Source organism: Thunnus thynnus, chromosome 22 (assembly GCF_963924715.1).
Source record: "Thunnus thynnus chromosome 22, fThuThy2.1, whole genome shotgun sequence".
In the NCBI taxonomy this organism is placed as follows: Eukaryota; Metazoa; Chordata; class Actinopteri; order Scombriformes; family Scombridae; genus Thunnus; species Thunnus thynnus.
The window spans coordinates 12,252,799-12,280,457 of record NC_089538.1 but is presented as its reverse complement, the minus strand read 5'-3'; the positions used below and the strand labels follow the sequence as shown (position 1 = coordinate 12,280,457).

Genomic DNA, 27,659 nt, shown 5'->3' with positions numbered 1-27,659 from the left:
ATTATGGCCCCTGCCCTACTGAGACAGACATGCTCACACAGTTACGCAACCTGCATTGCTTTTCTGACCTTGAATCATCCCCCGACACCACCCTACCTTATCAACCTCAAGCAAAACAATCACCCTCCCTAAACATTTGTTAACTCCATTAGCAATTCTGGGTTATGAATATGGAAATAAGGGCTTGTGCATCGTTAGAGATAGGGCTCAGTTCCCTTATTTGCGATTAGCGAAGAAAAGCAGCCCTCACCAGCTCAGATAATGGAGACACTGCATAGAAATGGGCTTTAAAGGGCCGCCTCATCAACACACTATCCAGGAAGTCAGTCACTGAAAGTAGTGAGGAAAATAAAGCTACATTGTCGGCACAGTTAGGAGTCACCCAGAAGTTATTAAAGCAGCTTGTCAGGGCCACAACAAATGGGCCACATCCAGGACGTTAAAAAACAATTCTTTCCCTCATGTGATAAGGAGAAGTTGAGCTATGTTGTGCTTGTTCTTTGACAGCACAGCACATACTGATTTTGTACTAAAACCATTACATAAATGAAATGCCGGCACCCTTAAAAACATTTTCCTTTTATAATATGTAAAGACATTTGCTTAAAATTCTACCTTTAGTGTAATTTTGGTCTGTTTTTTAGTGTCATGCTTCCAGATGTGTGTCAGTTTAACGTCTTGCACGATGTCACATCAATAATAACTTAATTCCACAATACAAAAACACTTGCTCAAACTGTGCTTGTGATCTAATATATTGATTTTGGTCTCCCCAGTGACCTACAGAAGAAGCTGGCCATAGACTACGGAACAGACTGGGAGTTTCTGTTTCTGAACAGTCAGTGTTATAAGCTGAAAGTATATGAGTAAGTACTGACTGAATTTTCATTTCTGTAGATTATGTGCTTCATTTTTGTTTGACATTAATATAATCAGTCCTAAAATGTGCACTTGGGTATTTTATGAAAACTACACTGACAGAAAAAATAGTTTAACGGTTTTGACAATGTTTTCACAGATCGTTCAAGCTTTTAATATTATTGTTTATTCTCAGTAATAGAAATAATGGAAAGCAATTACTTTTGCGATACCTGTGCACTGCAGGTACCCATAAAACCCAGTGGATAGAAAAGTAAAACAGTTTTAGAGAACCATCACAAAATCAATATGTTAACCAGAGACTGGAATCCATCTTATTTTGCAACTGTACTAAAACAAATTCTAACTGTGGAAATGTGAACCATCTCAGTAAAGATCCACCATTTAAAGTTGATAATTTGTGAGCTCCAAGTCACCCTGGAGAAACCAAGCAGCTAAATCAACTAAATTTAATCAACAGAATGAGCTTCTTTTACTCTCTCCCGCTGCATCCCTATGGCCCCTGCTGGGGTAGAATCTGTTCTCCTCAGGATTGCTTGCCAGCTGGAGCTTTAGAAGCCTGTGGGTGGTTGCAGTTTTGAAAGAAAATTATCTGAGATCTGCACTGAGATCTGCACTGCAAATACATTTTTCAGACATCCTTGGAATCAGTGGTTTTCCCATGCCCTTATACACCACATTGATTTGTTTGCTTAGTTTGCCATTTAGGTGGCTAAATCTGAAAAGGAAAGTTGCAGTATGCAAGCCAGAAATCTATCTTGGGTTTTTTGTAGCCAGTTTCAGATAACAATATTATGAAATGATTTAACGTTATGCACAGCTGGCTACTGTGATTAAAATGAAGTAATTCACGGGTTGTAGAAAGCTCTAACAGAGGTAGGAAAAGATAGCTATGGTCATACTAGAGCCAAGAAACAATCAGAACAATAGTAGATGGAGAGCACATAAGCAGTATTTCAAAAAACCCAACAACAACCAAAAAACAGTGATTGTCTAAGGGGCTGTAGTAAGAAAGATACTCTGCATTTGAGTTTGAAAGGTGGTGTCTTTTTTTAGCCTTTCCAAAACCAAAAACACAAGACCGAAAGTATAAGAAATGTATCAAACAGTGCGTTTATCTGTTCTAACTAAACTGCAAACGTTAGCATGTCCTGCTAACTAGCATACTACCTACAGTAATAAGCTGTTACTGGTCAAGCAGCTTATTGTTAGCTAACTACATTTTGTGGGGTTATGTTTAAAAATGACCCACTCATGATAGCACACCCACTGTGTTGGATGCTACTAAATTAGTAGGCTAATGTTAGCAGCTCTGTCAGTTCTCTTTTGGATTTGGCAAAGTTTACACCCCACCAACTCCAATTAAACATTTAATCTGAGATAGCGTTAAGTTTGCCAAACACATCAGTTAGTCCTCACCCTAAAAGCCTTTTTCTCTTGTTTCAACTGAAACATACTCAGGGCTGCCAAGTCTCACGCATTGACCGTGAGACTCCTGCAATTGACACTTTTCAAACCCCCTCACGCCACACGTCCATTTTCTCATGCAGTGAAAACCAAATTCATAACTGATTAAGTCGCAGCATGAAAAGAGGACGCTGACAGCGCACGGACAGAGAAGACAGAGCAGCACCATGCAGCAGCGATTTATTCAGACCATCAGGGGGAAAGTGAGAAATATACACAAATCTATTTTATTTTAATTTATTCACATGCATGCTGCTCAGAGTAATCTCAGTCAGTGGCTCTTTGGGCAGAAGCACAGCGTCTCTCCCTCTCCTCTCGATCCGTGTGCACGCAGTCAGGAGTGAGAGTGAGTTACTATGGTTACCTGGGACGCTCTGTGTCTCTGTCGCTTTGAAACTTCCTTGCAATTCCCAATAATAGGTTTTTAGGTTATTTGTGAGGCCATTTCATTCATCCAAATTGTTTGGATGAATGAAATGTTGCAATTGGTAGAGTTTGAAGATGGCCTTGTGAATATTAAGAATAGCGGCCCTCAGGTTTAATATTGTGGAACTAGATTTAATTATCCAAATCATACTAATTAATTGTTTTCCCTTGTTTGACCTTGAAGATGGCCTGGCAGCCTGCAACCTGCTACCATTTTAGGCTACATAATGTTTTTGTAATTTAATTTGAAATATTAAATAGCGATTCTTACAATCATTTCCTGTCCTGATCCACCCAATTATAAACTGCTCTTGATGTATCTTGGTTTTCATAGCACTTTTAGTATAACTAATCTAGACTAGTGCAGGCAGCTGTTTCTTGACCTAATCCAAGAGATTAGGTAGTGTAGAAATGCAGGAAATTTGTTTTAAATTACAATTTTTTTTTCTGGAGGAAGACCCCCAGACTCCCCCACCATTTATGTATCTTTCCAAGTTTGCTCCCCCATTTTAAAACATAACCAGGTGCATAGATCTTTCTTATCCTATGTTTTGAAGAAAAAATATGTGTAATATTTGGAGCCCCCCCCCAAAATCTCCAAGCTGAAGTCAAAACTCGGCAGCCCTTAACATACTGTTTGAAAATATGAAGAATGAAGCATAAAATAACTTCTCTTCCCTTGCTTCCAAGCTAAGCAGACAAACAGGGTTGTGTTTGTTTAACATTTCAAATGGCTATGATACTAAGAAGCGACATTACCAATATAATACTTATAAGTTTAATGCAATTGTTACAAGCTGTATCAAGTTAGTCCACTTTTCTCAATCTCACTCTCTCAGCCTTCTGCACAGAAACCCAAACTGTACTCTGTTACCTTTCTTTCCATGGCCTATTGGCATCATACACTCCATGTTATTTTCCATCCTTCAAATCACTGAGGAGCATAATATCCACCAGCGTCAACTCAGCTGAAGGTCCTTTGACCTACCAGCACCCTCTCAGCAATGTACCAGTTCCCCTCCCTGCCCCCCTTTATCCTTGCTGTTCGCCTTGAACCGTGATCCTGAAAAGACATGACATTGACAGACACATAAACCAACGGCTTTCTATAGCTCTCCCTCCCATGCCCTCAAGTAGCGCACTAGCAGAGCTACAGTTCCTCTCCAATAATGGAACAGAATCTCACACTTCTCTCTCCAGCTTCTTGATCATCAGTTGAAACCATCTTACATCCGCCCTCCCTGGTGTTTAGATCTCTCACGTTTGATTAAATTGCTCCCTCTTTTTTTTCCTCTCTTGAGTGGCAGCCAATATCGTAAAAAAAGTGCCTGGAGCCATAAAAGTTTGCTGAGCTAAAACCCTGCCTATCTTTAATATAACTAATAGCTGTGCATTATTTAAATGAATAAAATTCAACTGGTGCTAGCGTGGGGTGTGGCAAGAAAAAGATTTCAAATGTAACCAGCTGAGGATCATTTAGTGAGAATGACGAGTGTGGAGCAGCACAGTTTATTAGACAGTCCTAATGAAGCAAGGAAATGGAATAAGCTGATTGCTTTTTAGTAGATGCACAGAAACAGGGTTTGGTCCTGTTTACTCTTATATACTGCAGGACAAACTTCTTAATGTTGAGAGTGCGTTACATTTCTATCTCAGGGTGTGAGCTGAGATTTCTCCTTTCGCCTTTGTGAAGGAGGATCCTACTCTCTGCACTTCCTTTGTTGAGTTATTTCCTCAGCCTTGCTTCTGCCTTGCCTCATGATGGTGTGAATCACTTCTGCAAACTGGGGCTTGGAGCCTTCTCTTGTTTGTCCAGGGAAAATATAATTACTTTGATTTCAAAAGGGGGGGAAGAGGGAGGCAGCCTTTTGTTGTTGAACACTTTCAAGTGGAATGATAAACGGCGAGATTAGATGCTAAATGCTGTGTAGTTGTGCACTCCACATTGCCTTCTCATCAGTTTGTCTAAAGACCACAAAAGGCTTATGAGGGAGTTTGTTCTTGGTGCATTATCATTTAATGGCATTTACTGCTATAATACTAAGAGTTACCTCTTCTTACATTACATCACATTGAAGCTCTCTAAAAATTTACCCATTAAAAATCCATGTATTTCCACTGAAATGGTCTTTAGGGTGCCGGTGGGCTCTTATCACGAGTCGGAAATTTAAAACGCAGGCTTCTGCCAGTGAATCAGAAATAAGCTTGGCAATTCAGTCAACACAGTCTGGCACAGCATGAAGGAAGACACCCCATAATGAGTTCTCAGAGGCGGAGTCCCTACCTACAGCAGAGTCTAATATTCCTCCTGTGGATTTGTTGACACTCCTCAAAGCAACTTAAATCGAAGGGCCGTGATTTATGCAAGACTGTCAGGTCAGATTGACTCAGCCTCCGCTCTCGTGTCATTAGAAAGTACAGCACTTCAGTGAGTCATGCCCGCCACTGTGGTTCAGCTTTGACAGAGAAGAGAGAAGGATAACGCAGCACAAGTGACACTTCCAACTGTCTGTAGAACATCACATGGCCTTAACAGTGCACTGGGTTCTTCTAGGGAAGAAAGAGACTCCGTCAGGATAGCCTAGAGGGAGCTGTTTCAAACTGGATATAACCATGGCAAGGCGGATAGCGTGGAGTCCTTGATGTGTCCACTGAGTGCCGTGATAAGAACATGGATATGAAGAGCCACATGTGTTAGATTTCATAACAGCTGTGCCATGAATGCTATATAGTTGTAAATATGGTTTGAAAGGAGCCTTGGGATCTTTAGACAGTAAACTATTGTCTGTGGACACAGTATTTGTCAGAAATAGAATTTTTTTTTTAATTAAACTTCTTGATGCTAATAAGAAAGAAGTCATGTTTTCACCGCAGGAACTTTCCCCAAGAACCTTTTGAGGAACTTAGTTCCTCTACCTGCATTTCCACCGGAGGGATCAGGGTCTAAATGAAGTCCTAGGGAGATTGTTTTATTCCCCAAAAAGTCTCTGCTCTGGGAGTAGTACTTTCCAAAAGTACAAGAACTTTGGGGGCGTGGTTTGCAGGGATGACTGTCACTTATTGGTCAAGCACATGTGGCTGCTTCAACTTGTGTACCGCTTCATTCATAAAACAAGGAAATGTACTAGTATTGATTTGGGACGAGGGGAGGACATTTCTTTTCATTCGTTAATGTTAAAACTAAAGTAGGGCTTTGTTGTCGGCTTCCTGACTCATTTTAAAAAAGAGAGAGAGAGATAGCGCAAGTGAGCTGAGGGCATGAGTGAGCGAGCAAGCAAGAGAGAGAGCAGTGATGGTCGAGAGAGCTAGAGAGTGAATGAAGAGAGGGAGTGGCGGTAGCGAGAACAAAGCCGGTGAATGAGAGAAATAACATGTTTTCTGATTGTTTCATGGTAGTTACTTTCTAAAGCACAAATAACACTCAACATATGATTTACTGTGGAGACAGACTATATTTCAGTTTAATTTCCTCTGCATTTCTTCTTTTCATTCATTTATTACATCCAACTCATGCAACAGTAAATACAAAGAACAACAAGACAAACCTGTGTTGTTTTTTTCCCCCTGCGTTTCAAATGCCGCAGTCATTTTTTAATTCCACATGAGTTTAATTTGCGTGATCTACCTGGTTCCTCAGATGGGTCGGAAACACAAACATGATTGCACAACAGGGACTTTTTAGTTCCAAGTTTAGTTCCTGAGATTAGTTCCTCTGGTTCCAAACTTAACCGGCACTTTTGGTCTAAACGGGGCTTTAGTAGCATCTGCCATGTTGGTTTTACTAGATATGAGAACAAATGATTAAAAGAAGAAATTAGCTTTCAATATTAATATAACTTAAATCAGTCATTCACTGTGCCCATCATTAATCTGAAGGCCTTTTGCTATCAGAAATTGATGTGCTGCCAGAAAGATAAAACAGGCTATACGGCTAGCAACAGACAAATGCATGCATGTACACAAATGAAATTAAAACCTTGATTGCCCTGGTTTATCGAGGGGACTGAAAGGCAGAAGGCCTGGTTAGCCATAATTGGGATGTTGTTAAAATAAGTGGTTGTGCTGCAGTGGCTGCTTATGCAGGTCCATGCCTTAGAGCACGAGCACTTTGTCACACCCAGTAGCTTTCAAATTATGATAGATGTGGCACAGACACTGTTGTTAAATTAAAGCATGAAATTTAGCATTACTCTTAATGAGCTGCTCATGCAATTAATTAACTTCAGAAGGTCACGTTTGGTCAATTATCAATAACAGAAGGGGCAGAAAGACAGCATTCACCTGCTTAAAGGAACATGTAGCATTGTTAAAATGAAGGATATAGTCAGTTTTAGTTGCATCAAGTCTGTTTTAATGCTCCTGCTGTATTTGCAGTGAGTTGAAATAGCCAGCTGATGCACATGTTTTCTGAGTAAGTCTGAGTAAGACTTGCCATTTAAAAGAGCATTATCTATATAATGATAAGAAATAGTTTTATAAATGGAAAATAGGGAAACCAGTTTAAATGCTGTATGAGTCTTTAAAACTTAAAAAGAGCCAACTGTTTAAACTATCACACCTGTTTTACCTGTCAATGTTCCTAAAGGAGGGTAAATAAAAGAGGAAAACCTTTTTAAAAGAGTACTCCAGATATTTAGTATTGGTCTTTCAGAAAGTTTTGGGACTCACAAGGCAGAGATTAAAGAAAAAAAACGGAATGGTCAAAATCGAGGCAGCACAGGCTGAATTATGCTGACTTTAATATGGGTTCAGTTCCAAAAACTGTGGACCCTACATTACCTATAATGCAACTAATATAATCTTTTAATTAGTCCCTCTCTGCCTCGTAAATGCCCATATATCCGCACACCCCAGTTTGTTGTTGAGCTTGTTCTCCAAACTCAAGCCCCTTCTGTGTGTTTGCATCTTTTAAGTGTCCATTTAATTTCACTTGTTAAAGTGATGCAGCAGCTGGTGTGAGGTTGTTAGTGAAACTTAATGCACTATATTTGCATGCCCTTTATTAAGTTTGGAGAAGACTTGGTCCTCCTAATATTTCCTAGAAGCCATTTTGAAAAGGACAGTCAGTTTATTTTCCAATTGAATCACTGCCTCACTCACCCATTTGTGATTCAACAAAGCCCCAAGATGCTGGTCCCTTCCTGTAAGCAACTGAAAGCACGTGGAGATTTTGCCGAGCCCGCAGCAGGGGTGGCCATCTGAAATAGCAGGAGTTTTCCGTTGGTCCAATAGACCTGTGGGCTGGCAGTAAATACATGTGTGTCTGGTGGGGTCATGAAATCATCACATCTCATCTTGTCTTTGTCATTCCGCCAACTTTATGGCCAGAGAAATGAGCAGTGAGCAGAGTATCTGTGGGCTGGCTGTGTTGAAACAGTCTGTGTCAACTTTACAGATTTTTTTGGTTGTCACTGCAGGCCAGAATTTCTAATCCGTGGTGCACTAATGTACTGTGGATCATCGTTATTGTTGTCATTATTGTCCTACTTTGTTAGCACTGTACCAGCTGAAGATAAATGTTCAATTCATATATGTAAACTACGTATAGCAAAGTATATAGGTGCCGGGGCTCATTGTGTAAATGTTCATTACTTGGTGTTCATGGAGGAACAGCAGTCATATGTCTGTTATGTATCGTCACACATAGCACAGCGGGCCAGTGAAAGGTCCTTAGGGGGCTCAGCTGTTACAAACCCAAATGCATGACATAATCATGTGTCAATATTGGTTTTGATAACAGCAAGTTTGGTTTTGGTGAGATATAATGTTTATAATATAATGTTCATAATGTTTCTGTTTCTGATTCTTGCTGTTGCACAGCCACATATATTACCAACACGTTCTCATCCTGACTCGTCACGCACGGAAGTGCTTGGTCAGGACCCCTTGGCATCACTTGTTAACACACTGGGTGCCCTTTAGCGTCATTTTCAACATGCAGTATTGCAACATTTCTTGTATCTCTTGTGCCTGGAAACATGACACTTACTCACTTGGAAACGGGAAGCGACAGCAGTCTCCTACAGCTGAGTCCACTTTTTGCCATCTATCTATCTAACCATCAACCCAACCCACCTCCTCCTAATAAGGAAATTTATCACCTTATATAAAAATCATCAGTATCATGGTGTCTATTTCAGACGTTGTGGGAGTTCTCTAGAAGTCTAACGGACTATTTGATGCACTGTGAATGAGAATGAACTGATATTACAGCCCAGTCAGAGAGAACTGTACATAACCCTCCAAAACACCAAATCTAGCCACCAAAACATGAGGTGCAATTATGTTTCATTTTCTCTGCATGGGGCAAACCATGAACCATGATTAACACTGAATAGTAGAGCCTAGTAGAGTGTTATGTGTGCCTGGGTCAGCCTGCCTGAGTGATCAGTGGCCTGAGCAAGTCTCTCAACATTTAGGCAATTTGTTTCTGGGTGGTAAACTAGAGGACTTGTCTGAAAACTACTCAGCATTGTGGTTTTTCTGGGTTTTAGACAGGTGTTAATAAAAATATCCTCATGAATCCAGTATCAAGTATTGGACTGTCACCATGGTTGTGGCTTGGGTGGGTCAATGTGTTAAATAATGTAATTGTCAAAAACATATGCCCTCTTTCCTTTAATTTGGAGAGCTATCCCTGATAGGTTGCATGGATTGAGGTGGGTGAAATAAAAATCCATTAGGTTTACAGATCAAACACTCTCTATACTAATGTTAACAATGATAGTATTACACTTATTATAACGTTATATGCAATGACAAATATCAAAAGGTGATCAGTATAAGTAAAAATCAATAAAATCCAAATGAGAGACGACATCTTCTTGTATAAGAATTAGATTCACAGTCTTAAACGGTGTTTATCAGTGTTTATAGAATATTTCTATTCCTGCTGCGCCTCTCTTACGGTTCCTGCTGTGACAACCTGAACCTCCTAGTGAGATCAACAGAGGTTATCTTATTTAATCAAATGTAATATAATCTAATTCAGCAACTGTGATAACTTTAGTACACGTTTCTCTTTTAGTTAGATGCATTATTGTGAGTAGTTATCTAATCCACTATAGTGCAGCTTGTTTAAACAATGGCTGCCTCTTGCCAGCTCCACAACATTAAAGTGTGACTTTTTTTTTTATTAATTATGTGCTAATGCAATGTATGACATGAATTTCAACCTGCAAACCACATATAAACAGTTTTGAGTCAAAGGTTTCAGTTTCTGCAAAGTGGCATTCACCAGATGTTGTATCTACAGTCCAGCTAAAGTAGACTTGCCTGGTCTGGATTTAAACAATTACATGATATTTAATATTTTCTATGATAATATATACAGTACAAACACAGTATAATTACACAAACACATTAATCCCAGCTGCAAAAAGAGCCACCTTCTTCTGCACCCTGTTAGACATTCACATCTGTATTTACTGTAAGTTTGTGGTTGCATCAACGTAGCTGTGATGGTTCTGATCTACTAACCCATTACCTCGAGCATCTTCTGCACAGAAATGGGGTTGAGACTTTTAGTGTGTTTGACCCATTTAACGTCATAATATATTTTGAGGAGTGCCGATGGTATGTTGTAAATTGGAGCAAATTACTGAAATGGATCACTCCCAGTGATTTACTGTACTACACCAAAACACCTATAATTTAGTGGTATTTAATAGCCAGAGAAAGCATGTTTTAACTTCTGCTGTGTTGTTCAAATGTTCAACATGGACAGACATTTTTTTGGCCAAGTGATTCATTTATTAATTGAGAAAATAGTCGTCAGATTAATAGATAATGAAAATAATTGTAAATTGCAGCTATATAGCTATAGTCCACACAAGAATGTTAGTATATGAATGTCTCCATATAAAGTATGACATCTATATATATAAAGCATCACATGGTCTTCATTGTCATGTGGAATTTGCTCACTTGTCACAAAGATGGTTCAGTTGTCACATTTTGATAAGTGAGCAAACTCAATCCACTGAAGACGACTGTAAGATGCAGTCAAACTCTCCTGGAGAGGCTCATAAGTGGACCTTGAGTTAAGATTATTTTGTCAAACTACTGTTTCCATCTTGAGAATAAACCTTCACACTCATCTCCACATATAGTTAAGAGGTGATGTGTACTTGGCAGCCTCATTGTTAAGTTACACACATGGCCACCAAAATATCGCTAAGGCATTACGATTTCTTTTAACTTGAGCTGGCCCAAACCTTAAAAAACAGCCCCAGACCAAAAGTATGCAAGAGTGTGTGGAGAGGGATGTCCACATACTTCTGGCCAGCTCCTGTAGAAAAATGATCCCAATCAGTACCATACATTTAAATTGTAAAATAACTTATTCAGTATTTCGCTAATACTACTAGGAGAGAAAAAGTGGAATTGATATATCGCCATTATATTCTACCTCTTGTTTCTTGGTCTTAATACATCATGTGAGTGGCGAAAGCTGCGCTTAAAGTCCGTGTAAAGGAAAATCAGAGATTTCTTTTTAAACCCATTATACATGTTAGAAAAATAATTGCTGAAAACATGTGAAAAGACGATGTAAAACTATGTTGTACTCAATTATTAGACCTTTAAACTGCTTTTCACCATTTCTGTGTTCGGGATTTTTTGGGCAGGCCTTACCTTATTTTTGAAATATCATCCATATTGCTTGTCTTACACCTACAAACAAGTCCTTTTTTTAATTTAATTTAAATTTAAATTGAATTATTTAAGGGAGTTCAGCATGAGCATTGTGAAGTTCAGAGGCTGTGCAGTTGGTTTCAGCTCCTTCAGCGGAGACACCCCCAGCGTTTCAGAACTCAGAATACTGCTTGTTTTTTCCATGATTTTGAAACCTAATTTTATATACTTAGTGATTTTTTTAATTAGTCAAATTTGGCTTGGTGGTTAATAACACATTTTTCTGTGGTGTGAAAAACTCAGAACACATATTTATTATTGCTTTACACAGACTTTAAAGTATTGCGCCCTGTTCAGTGCGCCTCTTGTGAAAAGGGCAACTTCTAAAGTGAGCTTGAGTGTTGTGAGAACAGATGTTTCACAGTCACTCTCCGAGTCTTAAAGCCTCTGAATGTTGGCTCAGTTCTTATTCACTTTTAATGTGGGAACTCTAATTATCACCTTAAATGTTAAAGTAGATTCCTAACACATTTTAGTGTTAAGAGACGTTTTTTTTACACCTTTGTGGAGAAAAAGTGTAAAATACTATTTAGAGCCAACTTGCTCTACACCTACGTGGGATCCTGTACATTCGATTATATAATGTACTGTATAATATGGGAAAGGTCTCTTTAGGCATGTCAAAGAATAAGACCACTGATTATTTTCTGTCTGGTACCTCACAGTACAGTTTGCCTGAAAAGCTGATGTTTGTAGTCTCAGCTACTACTCATAACTGTTAAATGTACAATTTAATAGAAAAACAGCATTATTAAAAAAAAAAAGAAGAAGAAAGAAATAGCAGTGGGAGTGTTGAGTTCCTGAGTGTTTTTTGTTTGACTTTTGATTTTAGTTTCTTTATTTTTGAAGGTCTTGTGCTGCTCCTTGACTAAAATCATTTAAATGAATGTACATGAAAATACATTCAACTATAATTTTACAGTGTAGTTGCATCAAAATGTAATTATATAAAAGACTTATAAGACATTTGCAAACACAGGTTATACTTGTAAATTGCATTATAATACCTTTAAAGCCTCATAATTCTATATTCAATTCCTTTTTTTCAGACTTTTGAAAAACCCATAGAAACCAGTTGTTGTCCCTTAGTGCCTATCATATCGTCCACATGCCTCAACCTTCACCTATTTTGAGAAGAAAATAGCAGCAATAATAACGTAACATCTTGAGAGATGGCAGGGAGAATGCAGCTTTAAATGATCTGCCAGAGGCTATTTGCCTCATTGCCCTTAGTGATGGCTCTAAAAACTAAATTGGCTTCAAGTTTAGCTTGTTTTGTTTCCCATTTCTCGCATATAAATTGAGGCATCTTTTGAGGGAGAGAGGCTCTTTCGCTCTGTAGTATTATTATTATTATTTTTTCCTGGGTAATTTATGTGGGAAAGAGGTCTCTGCTGTGCATTCACCTTCCCTCTTCATGTTGTTTCACAGAAGCGAAGCATAATAAGATAAAAATATATATATATAAAAATTTATATGTTATGCATTGACTCTCAGCTCTGCACAGTGAATTCCAAGGCCGAAATATGATAAGCTGTCAGGAAAGTGAATTTCAATCAGACTCATGGTAAAAACATTGTACACCATTTTATTCAGACTTGCATTTGTGGTTCGCCATGTGGAAAATGAAGGTAAACTGAAAAATGGCCTACTTTGACCATGTCTTCTTTTAAACTGGCTCTAGATGGATGGACTGGCATTGGGTCTTTGAGCTGCCAGCAAACTCTCAACTCAATTACCAAGTGAAAGGAATTGTACTGACCCAATCTCAAAATGATCACGATGCTCTATTTAAACTGATTTGAGTGCTGGAAATGGAATTTTTAAATAGTTCCCCTAATATTAGCTACACTGTTGGAATTTAATTCCACAATTGCACTTGAGGTCTGATGAGCTGACCATTCGAATTGTAGGAGCATCAAAAGTAAAGCTCCCATCATCGCTGCACTTTCATACTTTTACTTTAAGAAAGAAATCGAAAAAAACACAGCAGAACTTTTTCCACCACTAAGACATAAATCAAAGTGCCTCGCTCTCACCTTCATTTTATACAGTAGGTGCGCTTATATTAGATGCACTCCTGGAAAAACTGTGGTTAGACAAGGCAATTGTTCCTAAAAGAAGAATAGGCTTCTTCTTATTGCATAATGAAAGTATAGTAGGTACAGTTATAACAATGCAGATTATGAGTATAAATCTGTGGCAGAAATGGTGATCATCTGGCCATGAATTAGAAATTCAAATCGTATACAGTATGTGCATAGCAAGGTGGATTTAAAATGCCTACATATCAGTTTAGTGCTTTACAGTATTTACTAAACTTCTTGATTTGTATTTTATTTGTTATTCAAACAAAGCAGTATATTGCTGTTGTGAAAAAGTGATGATTTCTTATCTTTCATTTTTCTATCTAAACAAAACTTTCTCACTATGTTGATATAAAGGGCTCATTCTAAACTAATGAAAACACGATTCTTGTTTTCAGGTGATTATACACTAATTAAAACATACTTATGAATATTATATTCCATTTCTGCCAATAGTTCCCCCTAAATCTTACACACTGGTCCTTTAATACTGATTCATCCATGTATATGCTCAAAAAACCACATACAGTATATTCCAAGCACACACACATAAATACTCTTCTAATTCATTGAAGTCATATTGATTCACTGTAAAATCAAATCAAATCATTGCTTTCTGAACTAGTGAAACAGCAGCAGGATAAGAGAGGAAACAGCCACAAACAAGCAGAATAAAATATGTTGTGGCATGACTAGCTCTGCATTTTTGTAAGTTAGACTCAAACAGACCAAAACCCACCTCATCAGCAGCATCCGAGTCGAGGGAATGCCCTTTTCCAGGTGTGTTAAAAAAAGAGATTCACTGTGCTCAATGCGGGTTTTTTACTGTAAGGACTATAATCCAAAATACTGTAGGTGTTTGTTTTCTATTTGGTTTGTTAGTGTGTGACTATATACTGTAAATAGACAGACCTTGAAAGTCAAATAGTATTGTCACCAATGCAGCTGTTAACTGCACCAAAGACACTTCAGCGAGGTGCAGACCTGTTGACACAGGAGCTTAAAGCTGGATCTGTTGATTAAAGGGCAGACAGGCCCTAGACAAACCCGCTGCCTTTACAAGCAGGTCAGATGATTGATTATTGATTCTGGTCGGGGTGGGGGGTTAGGTGTCCTCACCTAACATAATGTGTGATTCTGTCAAGATAGTCAATAATGTGAATGTTATTCTGTATATTCACAGTGCATAAATATAAATGTGCCCTGAATTTGACTGGAGATTTAGTTGATTTCACCATTAGTAATATTTGGCAGTATCATAGTAGTGACAGTCGCTCTCTTCTTTACACTCAAGACTTGTGAAACTTCTTACCAGGTAGTAAGGTAATAATTGAGCTAAAAGAATAGGACATGGCAAGATTTCTCCCAAAATGACCAATTATGGATTTTATTGGTTTTACACTCAAATTACACAGGTATTTTTTATATATACAGTACATGTTGCAGCTGAGTAACTTTCAATTCATACCGTATGTGTGCAAATATGACTGCCATTACCCTTTTCATTATCAAATACCGTTTGCGTTGCATAAATAAAATGTTAACGCAATTCATTTTTCTATTATTTTTATCACTCATTTTAACGCTTGTGCATTTTGGAGACAATTTGCTGTATTTTAGTCTTTCGAACAATAAATCCCGATTTATTGTCAACTATCAATACTGATATGTTATCTTTACAAGTTTGTTAGAAAAGACAAAATATTATAAATCTTCATCATTCAATCATCATCATGACTGACTGACTGAAAGAAAAAAATAAAGAAAACCTAACTAGAGCATAACCTGTTATGCAATGTTGACACTGTTGTTGGAACACATCCTGTTTACTTACTGTGACCTGCAGTGTCTCAGCTATCAAGATGAACAGTGTTGGTTTCCCTTAAAGTTTGCTTCTAAACAATTAACCACGTCACTTTATATCGCTGAGTCGCCAGATGCAAAGATGCCAGCTGAGTGTACACAGTGTTACCTGTAAACCAATTAGCTAGTGTTGATGTTGCTGTAGTTCGCAGTGTCACCATCGGTGAACTCCACCCACGCCGTCATATACTGAAGCAGTCTAGTGGGAGAAGGGCTTAATTGCTCTCTCTCTCCTTCTCCCTCTTTTGACTGGATCTCAGTGGACTGAGGAATAAATATGCGTATCTTTTTTTCCCCTCCATAGCTTTAGTGAGTACTGGTTGGTGACTGTCAGATCTGTAATTAATGGATTGTTAAAGGGTAATTCCTGTTTATTACATTTATTACCTTTTTTAGCATGTTCACTACTTTTCTTCCTTTTCTATCAACTGTGTGGGATAAATAAAGTGGTAATGAATTGAACAGTTTAGCCTGTTAGCACGCTAACATTGCTAATTACCACTAAACACAAACAACAAATGAGGCTAATGGGAATGTTCTAAGTACTTTAGTTTTGCAGGTATTTGGTCACAAACTGAGGTATTGGACAAATAAAAATGTTGATATGATGATGGTGGTGGATGACAAGTCAAGGGATCAAGAACATAAATATATGTACCAAATTTCCTGCCAATCCACCCAGTAGTTGTCAAGACATCTCTCTTAAAACCACAAATATAGGAAAACTCCAGGGGTCAACAGAGTCATTAGGGGAACATTCTCTGCAAACCATAAATAATGCCAATCCATCAACTAGATGTTGAGATACTTCACCTGCTGGTGGCGCTGCTGCAGGAAAAGTCAGTGGATCAGCAAAATCAGTAGGAATCATCCTCTACAAAAGTTCATGGCAATCTATCCTGTAGTTGTGGAAATATTACTGGATATCTGAGGAATAAATATGCGTATCTTTTTTTCCCCTCCATAGCTTTAGTGAGTACTGGTTGGTGACTGTCAGATCTGTAATTAATGGATTGTTAAAGGGTAATTCCTGTTTATTACAATTTGGGTCATAGTTTTGGTGATCATTCCTTAACTTAGGACTTTTGTTCCATTATCAAACAACAAGCTAAAGGACCAAATGTATACATCTATACATAAATCTGATATATACATTTAAAAAAAGGTGTGCCAGGTTTATTTGGAGGAGGAAACATAAGCCATTGGTAGAATTATTATCCGAACTGCCCGAACGGCAAATCGACTTCCTGGTTCAACTTGTAGCAGTGCGTACACATAGTCTCCTGTCCACTGAGGTATTATCACAGACATTTCATGTGCGTTCAGATTTGGTTTTACCACTGAACCACTTCATTTGTCTAAACATTTCAACTTTTTTTGGCCAGAATAGAAAAAGATAGCCTTATTTGGCTGATCTGACTAAACTGTTGGCCTGTTTTCTACCCGGATGATCGTCTTACTGTTTGTGGGTTTTTTTGCCTCGTCAGACTTCGTTGTTCTGTTAGACTTCATTGTAACAATGTTGCTTTGTTCCCAGAGCTCAGCAATGAATTATGTGAGTACATTGTTATCATAAATGATAAAAACTATGTCCAAAACTACAAAAATAAGAGCTAAGTCTTAATAAACCAGAATTATCTTTTAATTTGTGTACAAAACTCCAATAACATCTATTTTAACCTTTCCATTTAGCATTTATAAGCAACATGCAAACACTTGCATGCAAAAAATGGTTTATAATTTATAATGATTTATAATAAACTACAGTGAAGTTGTAAGCAGACATCAGGACATGTTTATACTAATGTGTGAGTCAACAACATTAATGAAGTATTTATTTATTTTTAAACACTTTCACTTTCTGTGATAACTGAGCAAGGTTTATGAAGGCCATTAAAATGTGGCTGAAAGCTCTGGGAGAAATCTTGTAACGGGACCATGAGTTAAGACATTTTTTTTTTCAAACTTTTATCTCCAGGTTCAAGAAGTAACTCTCAAGCTCAACATGTCTTAATGAGCTTTTAATACATTTATAGACAGTTTTAACTCACCTGTAAATGATTTGAATGCTTGTAGTTGTTTTATGGACACCTTGTATCTGCTTACAACTACATAATAACATACTAGTGTTATAGAAATAGTAGGCCTTTATATGCTGCTTATAAATACTAAAAAAGACTGATGTTCTTTATAGTTTTTTTCTGGGATGAGATAAATGCTTCCTTATTATAATTTAATTTAATTTTATTAAATTAAAAGCTGCAAAAAATGCAATGTAGATCTCGTTTTTGCTTAAGAATTCTGCAGATTTATGAGTGAACTGAGCCTGCAGTCTGATTCAGTGAAGCTTGAAATACTGCCTGAGGGGCGAAGCAGTTGCATCTAAGATATTTATTTTCTAACTGTGTACCTTCAGGCCCCAGAACACCTACCAAAGATTGACACAGTGGTACCAACCTATTATGGCTGGTGTCAGAGCTGCATTGTCGGATGGTGACAGATCGAACCCGAGGGACGGAGAGAGACGCAGTGTGGAGTTCAGGACCCGAATGGGAGGATCAGTGTTGTCATTTTTGATCTGCTGCTCATCATAATTATTGTCAATTATTCAAGATTTTAATCAGGGGACCAACCGAGTTTCATTTCTTTCTTATCCTTCCTATCCTCCGTCCAGTGTCCCCCTTGATGTACGTCATCATCTGTCATATTTGCAGCCTGTATTAGTGGTGATTCATATGCACGTCTCCACCAGCACACTCTGATTCCCTCCCACTCTCTTGCGCTCACTTTTATTTCTTTTTCTCCCTCTGTCTTCCCCTTTCCTCTGTTTTTGTCTTTGTTCTCCTGGCTGTTTCTTAGCCTTATTTTTCCATCGCTTTCAGTCTCTCCTCCTCAAAGCCTTTGTCACCACCCGTCCATTTCAAGAGATATTTCCCGCTCGTGTCACATTGTGCTCATTTGCTAAGGATAGCCGGGGACAGTTTGTGTAAATGTGCCTGTTTGACCTTTCTGCTGTGTCCCATTTATGTAACGCAGACGGCAGAATGTGAAGTGTCTGTCTTCGAGACAGACAGCTAATCAACCTGCACCTCCATCCGCATGTGGGGCTCGGCATTTCTAATCTCTCCTTACTTTTTTTTTTTTCTTCTACCCAGCGAAACATTTTCTGTGTTGCCTTGCCTGCTTTTGTTTTCTCACAAGCTGCCACATGGAGGCGAGCATCCAAGGTCAGATCGCAGTGCCCCCGCACACAAATAGCCTGGCTTTTTTTTTTTTTTTTCTTTTTTGTGCAGTGCTGGCGTGTCAGCAAAAGTGGGCAGGGATGGATGGCTTTGCCTTGAGGGTAAAAGAGAGGGTGATAGAGAGGGGGAAGAGAGGTACAGACATACAGGGGTACTCCCTTTTGGGACTCATTTGATTGCTTTTTCACTATGTTACCCCTTTTCCCTTCCCCCCTTCCTCTGCTGCTCACTATACCTCTGTCTATCAGGTGCCATCTGTTTCTGGGCTCAGATGAGGATGTTTGTTGTTGCTGAAACACCTGCTTTACAAACTTAATGAATCTAGTGGCTCATATAAGGAACAATAAAGCCAGTGTTGAGAGGGAGCTTTGATTTATTTATTTTATTATTCATTTATTTAGTATGGCAGGCTACTTGGCACACATCACATTGTTTTATTTGGCGTTACATTGTGCTTTTATGGGTTCTGGCTGAACAAGACTAATTGCTGTATAAGAAAAAAATGTTTTTTATGTTAAAATTTAGAACAAAAGCACCTAGTTTGAATTTCTATTTTAAATGCAGCAGTTATATAAGGTCTTCCATTGGTCCGTAAGGCGTGGGTGTCCTGCTAACATGTTAGAGCTGACTGAGGGTGTTGGGTGTCCTTGATGAGGTCAAGACCAGCTGTGAAGAAACCTTTTACCAATTCTTAGTTCTTCTTGTATCTTGATGGAACAAGACTAAGAGCCCACACGCTAGGAGCTCTGTGAGGCTGCACTTGTGAGGCAAACGCTGACGCCAGCATGGCAACATGCTCACAATGACAAACTAGCATGTTGATGCCTAACACGTATATTTTTTAGCATGTTCACTACTTTTCTTCCTTTTCTATCAACTGTGTGGGATAAATAAAGTGGTAATGAATTGAACAGTTTAGCCTGTTAGCACGCTAACATTGCTAATTACCACTAAACACAAACAACAAATGAGGCTAATGGGAATGTTCTAAGTACTTTAGTTTTGCAGGTATTTGGTCACAAACTGAGGTATTGGACAAATAAAAATGTTGATATGATGATGGTGGTGGATGACAAGTCAAGGGATCAAGAACATAAATATATGTACCAAATTTCCTGCCAATCCACCCAGTAGTTGTCAAGACATCTCTCTTAAAACCACAAATATAGGAAAACTCCAGGGGTCAACAGAGTCATTAGGGGAACATTCTCTGCAAACCATAAATAATGCCAATCCATCAACTAGATGTTGAGATACTTCACCTGCTGGTGGCGCTGCTGCAGGAAAAGTCAGTGGATCAGCAAAATCAGTAGGAATCATCCTCTACAAAAGTTCATGGCAATCTATCCTGTAGTTGTGGAAATATTACTGGATATCACTAAGTCTGGACCAAAGTGGCGGGTCAACAGATTGACATTGCCACTAGCATGGCTAAAAAGTAAATAGATTGAGAGTAAAGTAACAGAATACAAATAAAAGATTCTAGCAGGAACCTTGCTGTACAGTGTCAAATTTCTTGGAGGGACAATAGGTTTAGTCATGGTGAGACATTTAATTCTGCTCCAAGCTGTACTGCTTACTCTGCAGTCAGGAAAGATGCTTCTGTTATTTTACCATGCCCGGGTGGGGGAAGGGGCTTCCCTGTCTAAACATACAGTAGACATGAAAGGATAAATGCCTGAATGAAAGTCTCCGAGATGAGAAGCATTTAATACAATCCGCAAACAAGTGCATGAGCAAAGGAACTCGGCAGCCAATCACTTACCTCTCTCCCACTATCCCCCTTTCTCTGATGTTCATCATTTTCTTTTCTTTTATCTTGCTTTTCTCATACAGCTTTTGATCCCACCCCCCCGTACTTCCCGGCCCACGTCTTCTTTTACTGCAGCCATTTTTTTTTTTCCCTCCACCCTGCACTTTCTCACTCACTCACTCTATCTCTCCCTCTCGTTGTGGTTGTCTGGGCATCCTCTGCTCTTTTATAACAGTCAGTGTAATGGTTCAAATGTCAAGGAAGAAATCCCGGCTGTCTTTCCCCCTGTCGGTTTCACCATCAAGGTCTTTGATCAGTTTGTTACTGGAGCTAGTGATCATGCCTTCTACTCTCTAGCACTATCCCCAGCAAGTACATTAGTGATGGTCTCTGCTAATTGCTAACTCCTCTAGACACCTCTTTGCCTTGGTAGAAGAGCTGTGGGTGGCGGGGTAGCTGGTAGCTCCTTGTCACTCTTCTATCCCAGTAGGTAGCTATTGAGCCTTTACAGATTCCCACTGTTCAATAATTCAGCTTAGTAAAGTACCAACTTGAATACTTGACTTTTACTGTCTTCACTATACAGTCCCTTTGAGGCTGATATTGATATTTCAGACTTAAAGAATACAATATCAATCAGCTAATATTTGGCTGTATGAAACCTGCATTAATTGATTTTTAGCCACTTTTGGGCTGTGGGGAAAAAAGCTTTAAACACAACACTGACATATTATCACCTTATGAAGTTATGAAGTGAATATTATATGTATTAGCAAACAATTGCATATTTAAACATCCAGCACACATACAGCAACATTAGCATTCATTTGGAGTCCTGTTTCTGGACATCTGGTGCATGCAAGTCCAATATGCACCCTCCTTTTAGCTCTCCACGATCACCTGAGGGAAATATTTGGCTCTTTAGCAGCTACATACTGCACTATGTGCACCAACTAGTTTGTAGCTTGGTGCTGGGCAGGTAGCATAGTCCGTTAATTGGAGCTTTTTCTGGCTGCTGCTGCTGCTGGAAACCAAAATGGTAAACTTGCGGACCATAAAACCAAATCCAGATATGCTAAACACTCTGTATGGTGTAGTCAGGTGATAATTCTCTGTTGGTTTGTCATTACCAGCAACCTCTTTCATATAACACATAATCAATGGATCCATTGTTCATATGAAAATGTTAATTAGCAGCTTTAATATAATATAAATTGATAAGGATCCCTTAAATTTGGTTATTAATTCTGATCACAACAACGCAGCGAGTGTGACATTTTACAGCTGAAAAATAAACTTGGCAGTAGTTTCTTGTTATTGTGGGAAATTTCATGAAGGGGCATCAATATCTGCAACATACGCCAAAACTGATGTATCTGTGATATGCAAAAATTGAATGATAATATTTGCCATGCTGATGTATTACGTAATATTTAATCACAGACTGAAAAAATACAAAGAAAAACACAATCCAGCATGAAAAGAAATGTTGTGAGGAAAAGGAAACTCACCACAGATTTAACCTTTTGTACCAGTTTCCTAATGTGTACATAATTTCTTGCAGGTATACTTATACCCTGTGCCCATTCAATCAAGTCACACAAAAGAGCACTGCAGGAACAGAGGTCTCATTAGGGTAAGTACCTCAATCACCTTCTCTTTTGTCTCCACAGTTAAAATCCTAATAAACAGTGACCAGCAAGGGTATGTCAGGGACAGTGGAAATATACCAACCACAGTGGAGTAAAAAGCTAGGAGTAGGTGGTAACATTTTAACATTTGCAACATTAACATTTTAAGCTTTGCAGCATTGTGTGTGCTGTGACATTTAGAAGAGAGTACACTGACACCTCTAATTTGAAGCCACAAAAAATGTATTTTAAAAAAGTAAATCAGTTTTAGGAATCCAATGTACCCAATGTGTTAGCAATAAGGCCAGAAAAGCAATTTTTTTTGTATCTATACCAATTAGATAAATTCACATGACAGTATTCTTCATTTCAAGAATGTACCATATACAAATCCCACCAGTGCATTCCTATGAAAGCTCTTTAATCATTGTTACAGTGCTCATATGAAGTTACACTAAGACCAATATTTGCGCTATTGATTTTTTTTATTGTTATACAATCTCTGTTAGGCTCCATATGACCTTTAATCAATCGCTAACAGATCTCTATTATAGTTTTAATACCTTTTGATCAATGACAAACAGGGGGCGAGTTTCATATACTGCTGGGGTTGTATTTCCTCAGCCTCCAAGGGTTTCAATTTCATCTAAAGGATTACGCTCTGGCCTTTTACCGTCCCTGTGGGATTGGCTGTGTCGACTGCTGGACATTGGTGTGTATCAAGATGCCTGTGTGCTATGAAAGACGCCATTCAGTACCCATAGAAACACACCTTTAGATGTGACAAGACAGTTTTTTTTCATTCTTTCTTCCCCAGGAGTGTCAGTACACTGATTGGTAGTGAAATTTCTCCAAGGCATCAACAAATAAACCACCTATAGTATAACAATAACTTTCTTGATCAAAATATATAATCTTTATATTTTTTCTACCGACTGAGTTTGAAACAACAGCTGTTATTCAGCTGCCGGGCCTTGCTTGTATAATCACATTTTCCCACCTTCCCTCATCATTGTAATATCTGTCAAACAGATAAAGAAAAAAAAAACTTTCATATATCATACTGATGCTTTCCTTGTTATTTACTTTTTCTCTATGAATTTTAGATTTGAGGTGATAATTATGGGATGTCGCCACGCTGTCCTTTTCCACTCGCTCATTAGCCTTAACCATCAGTCATCTGACACTTTTATAGGGTGCAATTACTGAAATGCTATTCCATCGACATTGACACCTCTCTGGGAAAAAAAAAAGCTTTTATGATTTGATGCAACTCCTCCCAAAAGAGGAGGACTCAATTACACTGCTATTTTGGTTGTAGCGGCCACATAGGCTAACGACTTGTTTTGCGAACAGACAATATAAAGGCCTAAATGACCACGGGAAATATGCAACAAAGTGTCAAAACATTTTGTCTCCTTTGAAATGTGATTCCATTAGGCTTGACTTGTCTTCTTTGGCAGTTGAAGTGAGACGTTACAGATAAATTTATTAGCAATTATCCTTTTGCTGCACATATAGTTTTGCTCTCAGATGGCAAATTAATTGGAATCTAAAGCAAGGATGTGTTCTTCTTGCACTGCCACCTCCCACACTACCCACTCACTTTTGGAGCGGAAACTGCAATGCTTCACCATGTTTGTAGCGCAGGAAAGAGGAAGAACAGAATGCTAACCGTGAGTAATGTGACCCCAGCGCTTCTGCCTGCCTGTCACTCATGATGGTATGGAAGGGCAGAAAGACCAAACAGAACCAGTGGTCAAACACATCTCCGTTGTATTGGAGTTGGTCACTACGTCTGGAACAATATCGCTGCCAAACATAACTCAAAGGAAATATTTCAAATATGTAACATATTTATGTTTTCCACATAAAATGTTGAAGATAGCACTGATGTTTCTGAATATAACAGAAAAGGATGACCATGTTTCTTCCTCATAAAGGCCAGAAGGATGTTTGGTTTTTCATTTACTTCAGCAAGTTAATGTAAAAATAATGGTAGTTTGATATTTCCTGTTATACTCCATCAAAAACACCAACAACTTGTTTTGATTCTCTGCATGTAGGCAGGCAGAGCTACGCTACATAATGTACTATACTGTTTCCAGAGAGTGTGTAGTGAAGGTATATGTGGAATGGTTTTGGGGAAGGGGGAAGGGGAGGTACATGAATCATAGCTTGCACGCTGGGAATAAAGTTCATTTTTTATCCAGACAGACCATCAGTCAGCCCTTGCAGGATATGGCTGGGCCTCCTGATATCAATCTGCATGGAGGCATCCTCTTTCTCCCGAGAGGGGGTGAGGGAGGGGAAGAAGAGTGCTTTGATTTAAACGGCAGCATTTATCACACCTGCTCCAGCATCCTAAAGGACAACCATGTGAGAAAGCGGGGGGGGGGAGAAACGGCATTAACATGTGTGGCTTGTCAATGAAAATGTGAATGTTGAACTGTGCTGATACTTGCTCGTACCATTTCAACTAATTTGGATTAGTTATGTTACGTTTTTGCAGTATTAAATGGACGGTGTTGCTGCTGCATTTTGATTACAGCTCAGTTTGGGAAGTGTGTCAAGGCTCATAAAAGTTCAAATTGTTCCCTAAGCCCTAACCTTCCTTCATGCTTGGTTTCGCAGTATGGTTGGCGTTAGACCATTAACTATACAAATGTTCATAAGGAACAGTAAATCAGCCTGGGAACACTTTCTTTTGTAGCTGCTTGCACTTATATTGTGGCCACACATGTAGCCATAAAGATTTTATAAGGCACTGCAGTCATACTGTATGCTCCCAATTATCTGTAAATGTAGATATTATACAACTCATATTCACCCTTGAATTCCAATGTCTCCGTTTTCCATTTAGGTTTTCTGCCTCTCGGTCTGAGCAGCTCAACCGCTTCCTGAAATGGCTATTGTAACAATAACATCAGCCATGATAATGATAATAGAGTAGAAGAAAATGCTTGCATTGCGACAAACACCATCCCACTGTGACAGCGTCGTTCATCTTCATAATGTTCCCCCACCCTTCTCCACCCAATGCAGACATGCTGGGTACAATGACAGGATAGCAAACACAGGGTTTACAAAATGCAGCTCACCTGAAAAGACAAACAGATACATGTATATGTATATGTAAATCAGTGGTGTGCAGTAGCATACACTGCTTTACCATCTTGTGCTTGTATATGGGTTTACATAACATGAAAGCGCTGACTTTACGCTTAGTTTGAGGAAGAGATTACAAATAGACACTGAGTGCATACAGCAATAGTCACCAGCATGTCACATTCATTTCCCACAAGCCTCTGTGATATTGATATACCACAGAGGTATATATGATATCTCAAGTGAAGTGTGTGTGTTAATCGTGATAGTAAATAACGATTTGGTGAAGTTCACAATGTTAGTTGTTTCTTGAGACTGTCACAGGTTTTGATTCAACTGGATGGTTATTTCTGAGGCTGTAGTTTGTGAAGTTGTTGAGCAAATATCCCTTTAAAGGTCTTCCAGATATAAGTAGAGAGGGTCTGCTTGAGACTACTGCTGCCAATGTAATTTTGCTGTGTTTGCCAATGATGTCATGTCATCACCATTTTTGACATTTTCCCCCTGAACTAATTACTCAATATAGTAGTTTACGACAGACGCATTAGTGGTTCAGATAGCAACTCTTTGGCCTCTTTGTACATATGTACTGTATCTTGTGTTGCCTCAAGAAGACTTGAAGGAACAAATTGACATTTTGGTGAATATTCTAACTCGCTTTCTTGCCAACAGTGAAACCTAGTATGGAGGTGGAACTATTGCGGTTAGCACAGTGTAGCATAAAGAGTGAAAGCAAAGAGAAAAGGAAAGCTTGTCTCTGTCCAAAGATTAAAAATATACAGTTTTATTGTTTTATATTTTCCGTACACGATAATCTGTACATGAACAAACATTTAAAAAAGACTGTAGTTTATGGTGGAGTTACGTGATTTGACCAAAAACAGTTGATCTTTCTACTCGTACTTCTGTGACAACCCTAGGGTGATGACAAGACTGTGAAGTCACTGTGCCTGACTGTTGTTCACCAAGAAATAGTTACAGATTGTAACATGCTGGGGGTAACAGCTTGTCTAAACAGAGCAAGATTAGCTGCTTCTCCCCGCTTCCAGTAGTTACATTAAGCTAAGCTAAACGCCTCCTGGCTGTAGCTTCATGCACAGACATGAGAGTAGTATGGATCTCTTAATCTATCTTGAAAAGACAGCGAATATGCCATCGTATCATGTCGTAGCTGTCCAAGAGTACGTTTTATATTTGCCAAGTGAAGCATCTCACGGTCGGGTGAAAAGAAGTGACTGTTGACTCCATGTGTATCAGTGTAGTGTCTGTGATGATAGAGCCTGATAGATATAGCCAATGCACTCAAACGAATAATAAGGAATCTCAGAAGTCTACTGTTAGTCTATTAATGTGTGGCAAGGGTTGTGATGCTTCACCATGCAAACCACAGCTAATTTGTAGAGGTATTTGTATAATAGAGAGTGTCCATGGGTCAATGTCCAGGTAAAGAAAATTTGGGCATTAAACTTTGGGTGAAAAGCTGGGAATGAAAGGCAAAGACTGTGACATCCTTTCTTTTAGGTTTTCAAAAATGAAAGTAAAACAAAAACACTATAATAATAAGTCACAGGAACATAATTGAACATAATTATGCCACTGTTGGGAAAAACACAGTAAAATGTAGTTTCAAATTCTCATAGGCAGAAATGTTGAGTGTGCAGTCGACTACAAACAAGAAACCGGTTCACACTAAACACTAAAATGAAGTATATGACACAATACTGCAGAAGCAGTTCTTTCCAGTTAACAGTGAGCTCCCAATATGTAACCTCATTTTAATTTCTTTCAAATGACTCTAATGGCTTAAATACATGCAGCACCACACTCGGTTTGATCCATTTAAGTTTTAAAGCAGAAGTCCCCAGGAAGCGCATTGTCAACATGGAGTAATTAGCGTAGTGTTCAAGCCATTTCCTGCTAACAACCACAAACAACTACAAAAAACAACTCTTTAAAGTATGCCTTCACAACAGTGCCTGACCATACTAACCTTTCACCATGAGCAGAAGTGCATTTGAAATATTTATGTTGCCCCTTTCAGAGTTAGCTTGGGATAAACACACAGAAATAGCTCCAGTGCAATGATATAGAGCAGTTGGGGACACAGACTCTTTGAACTTAGAAACCTTCCTCTTTGTATGTTAAGCCATATATGTATCAGAAATATCTTCATCCCTCAATTAAGATCAAAAATGTAGATAGATTTATAAAAAGTAGACCAAATATGAATGTATAGACCTCATAAACAAAATTGTAAGAATAATGGTATCACAGTGTTAAGATGAAGCATATATTTATCTGCGCAGAGGAGGGTGGGATGATTTAAATGTAGCTGTGGAGGAGGAAGGGATCAGTTGAAGGGTCATCCAATGAGTTTTTGTTTTGGGGCTCCAGGGAAATCAGGTGGCCACGCATTTGGGGTCAGAGGGGTTGGCGTGTGTCGCCCCGCAAAGTTCAAGGAGCTAGGCCTTCTATTGTGTCGAGGTCAAACTGCTCTGCACTCATCATC

The 27,659-nt window shown here is 38.7% G+C and overlaps 1 protein-coding gene across 1 annotated transcript in view; it reads left to right on the top strand.

Annotated features, from left to right (window-relative positions):
• The window catches only part of LOC137174435 (glucosidase 2 subunit beta-like), a 139,165-nt gene that overhangs the window by 97,184 nt on the left and 14,322 nt on the right, over positions 1-27,659 (top strand). Inside the window, exons 12-13 of the mRNA XM_067579696.1 lie at positions 777-866; positions 21,976-22,047. Of these exons, the coding sequence (XP_067435797.1) occupies positions 777-866; positions 21,976-22,047 (162 nt within the window). The remainder of the gene's footprint in view (positions 1-776; positions 867-21,975; positions 22,048-27,659) is intronic.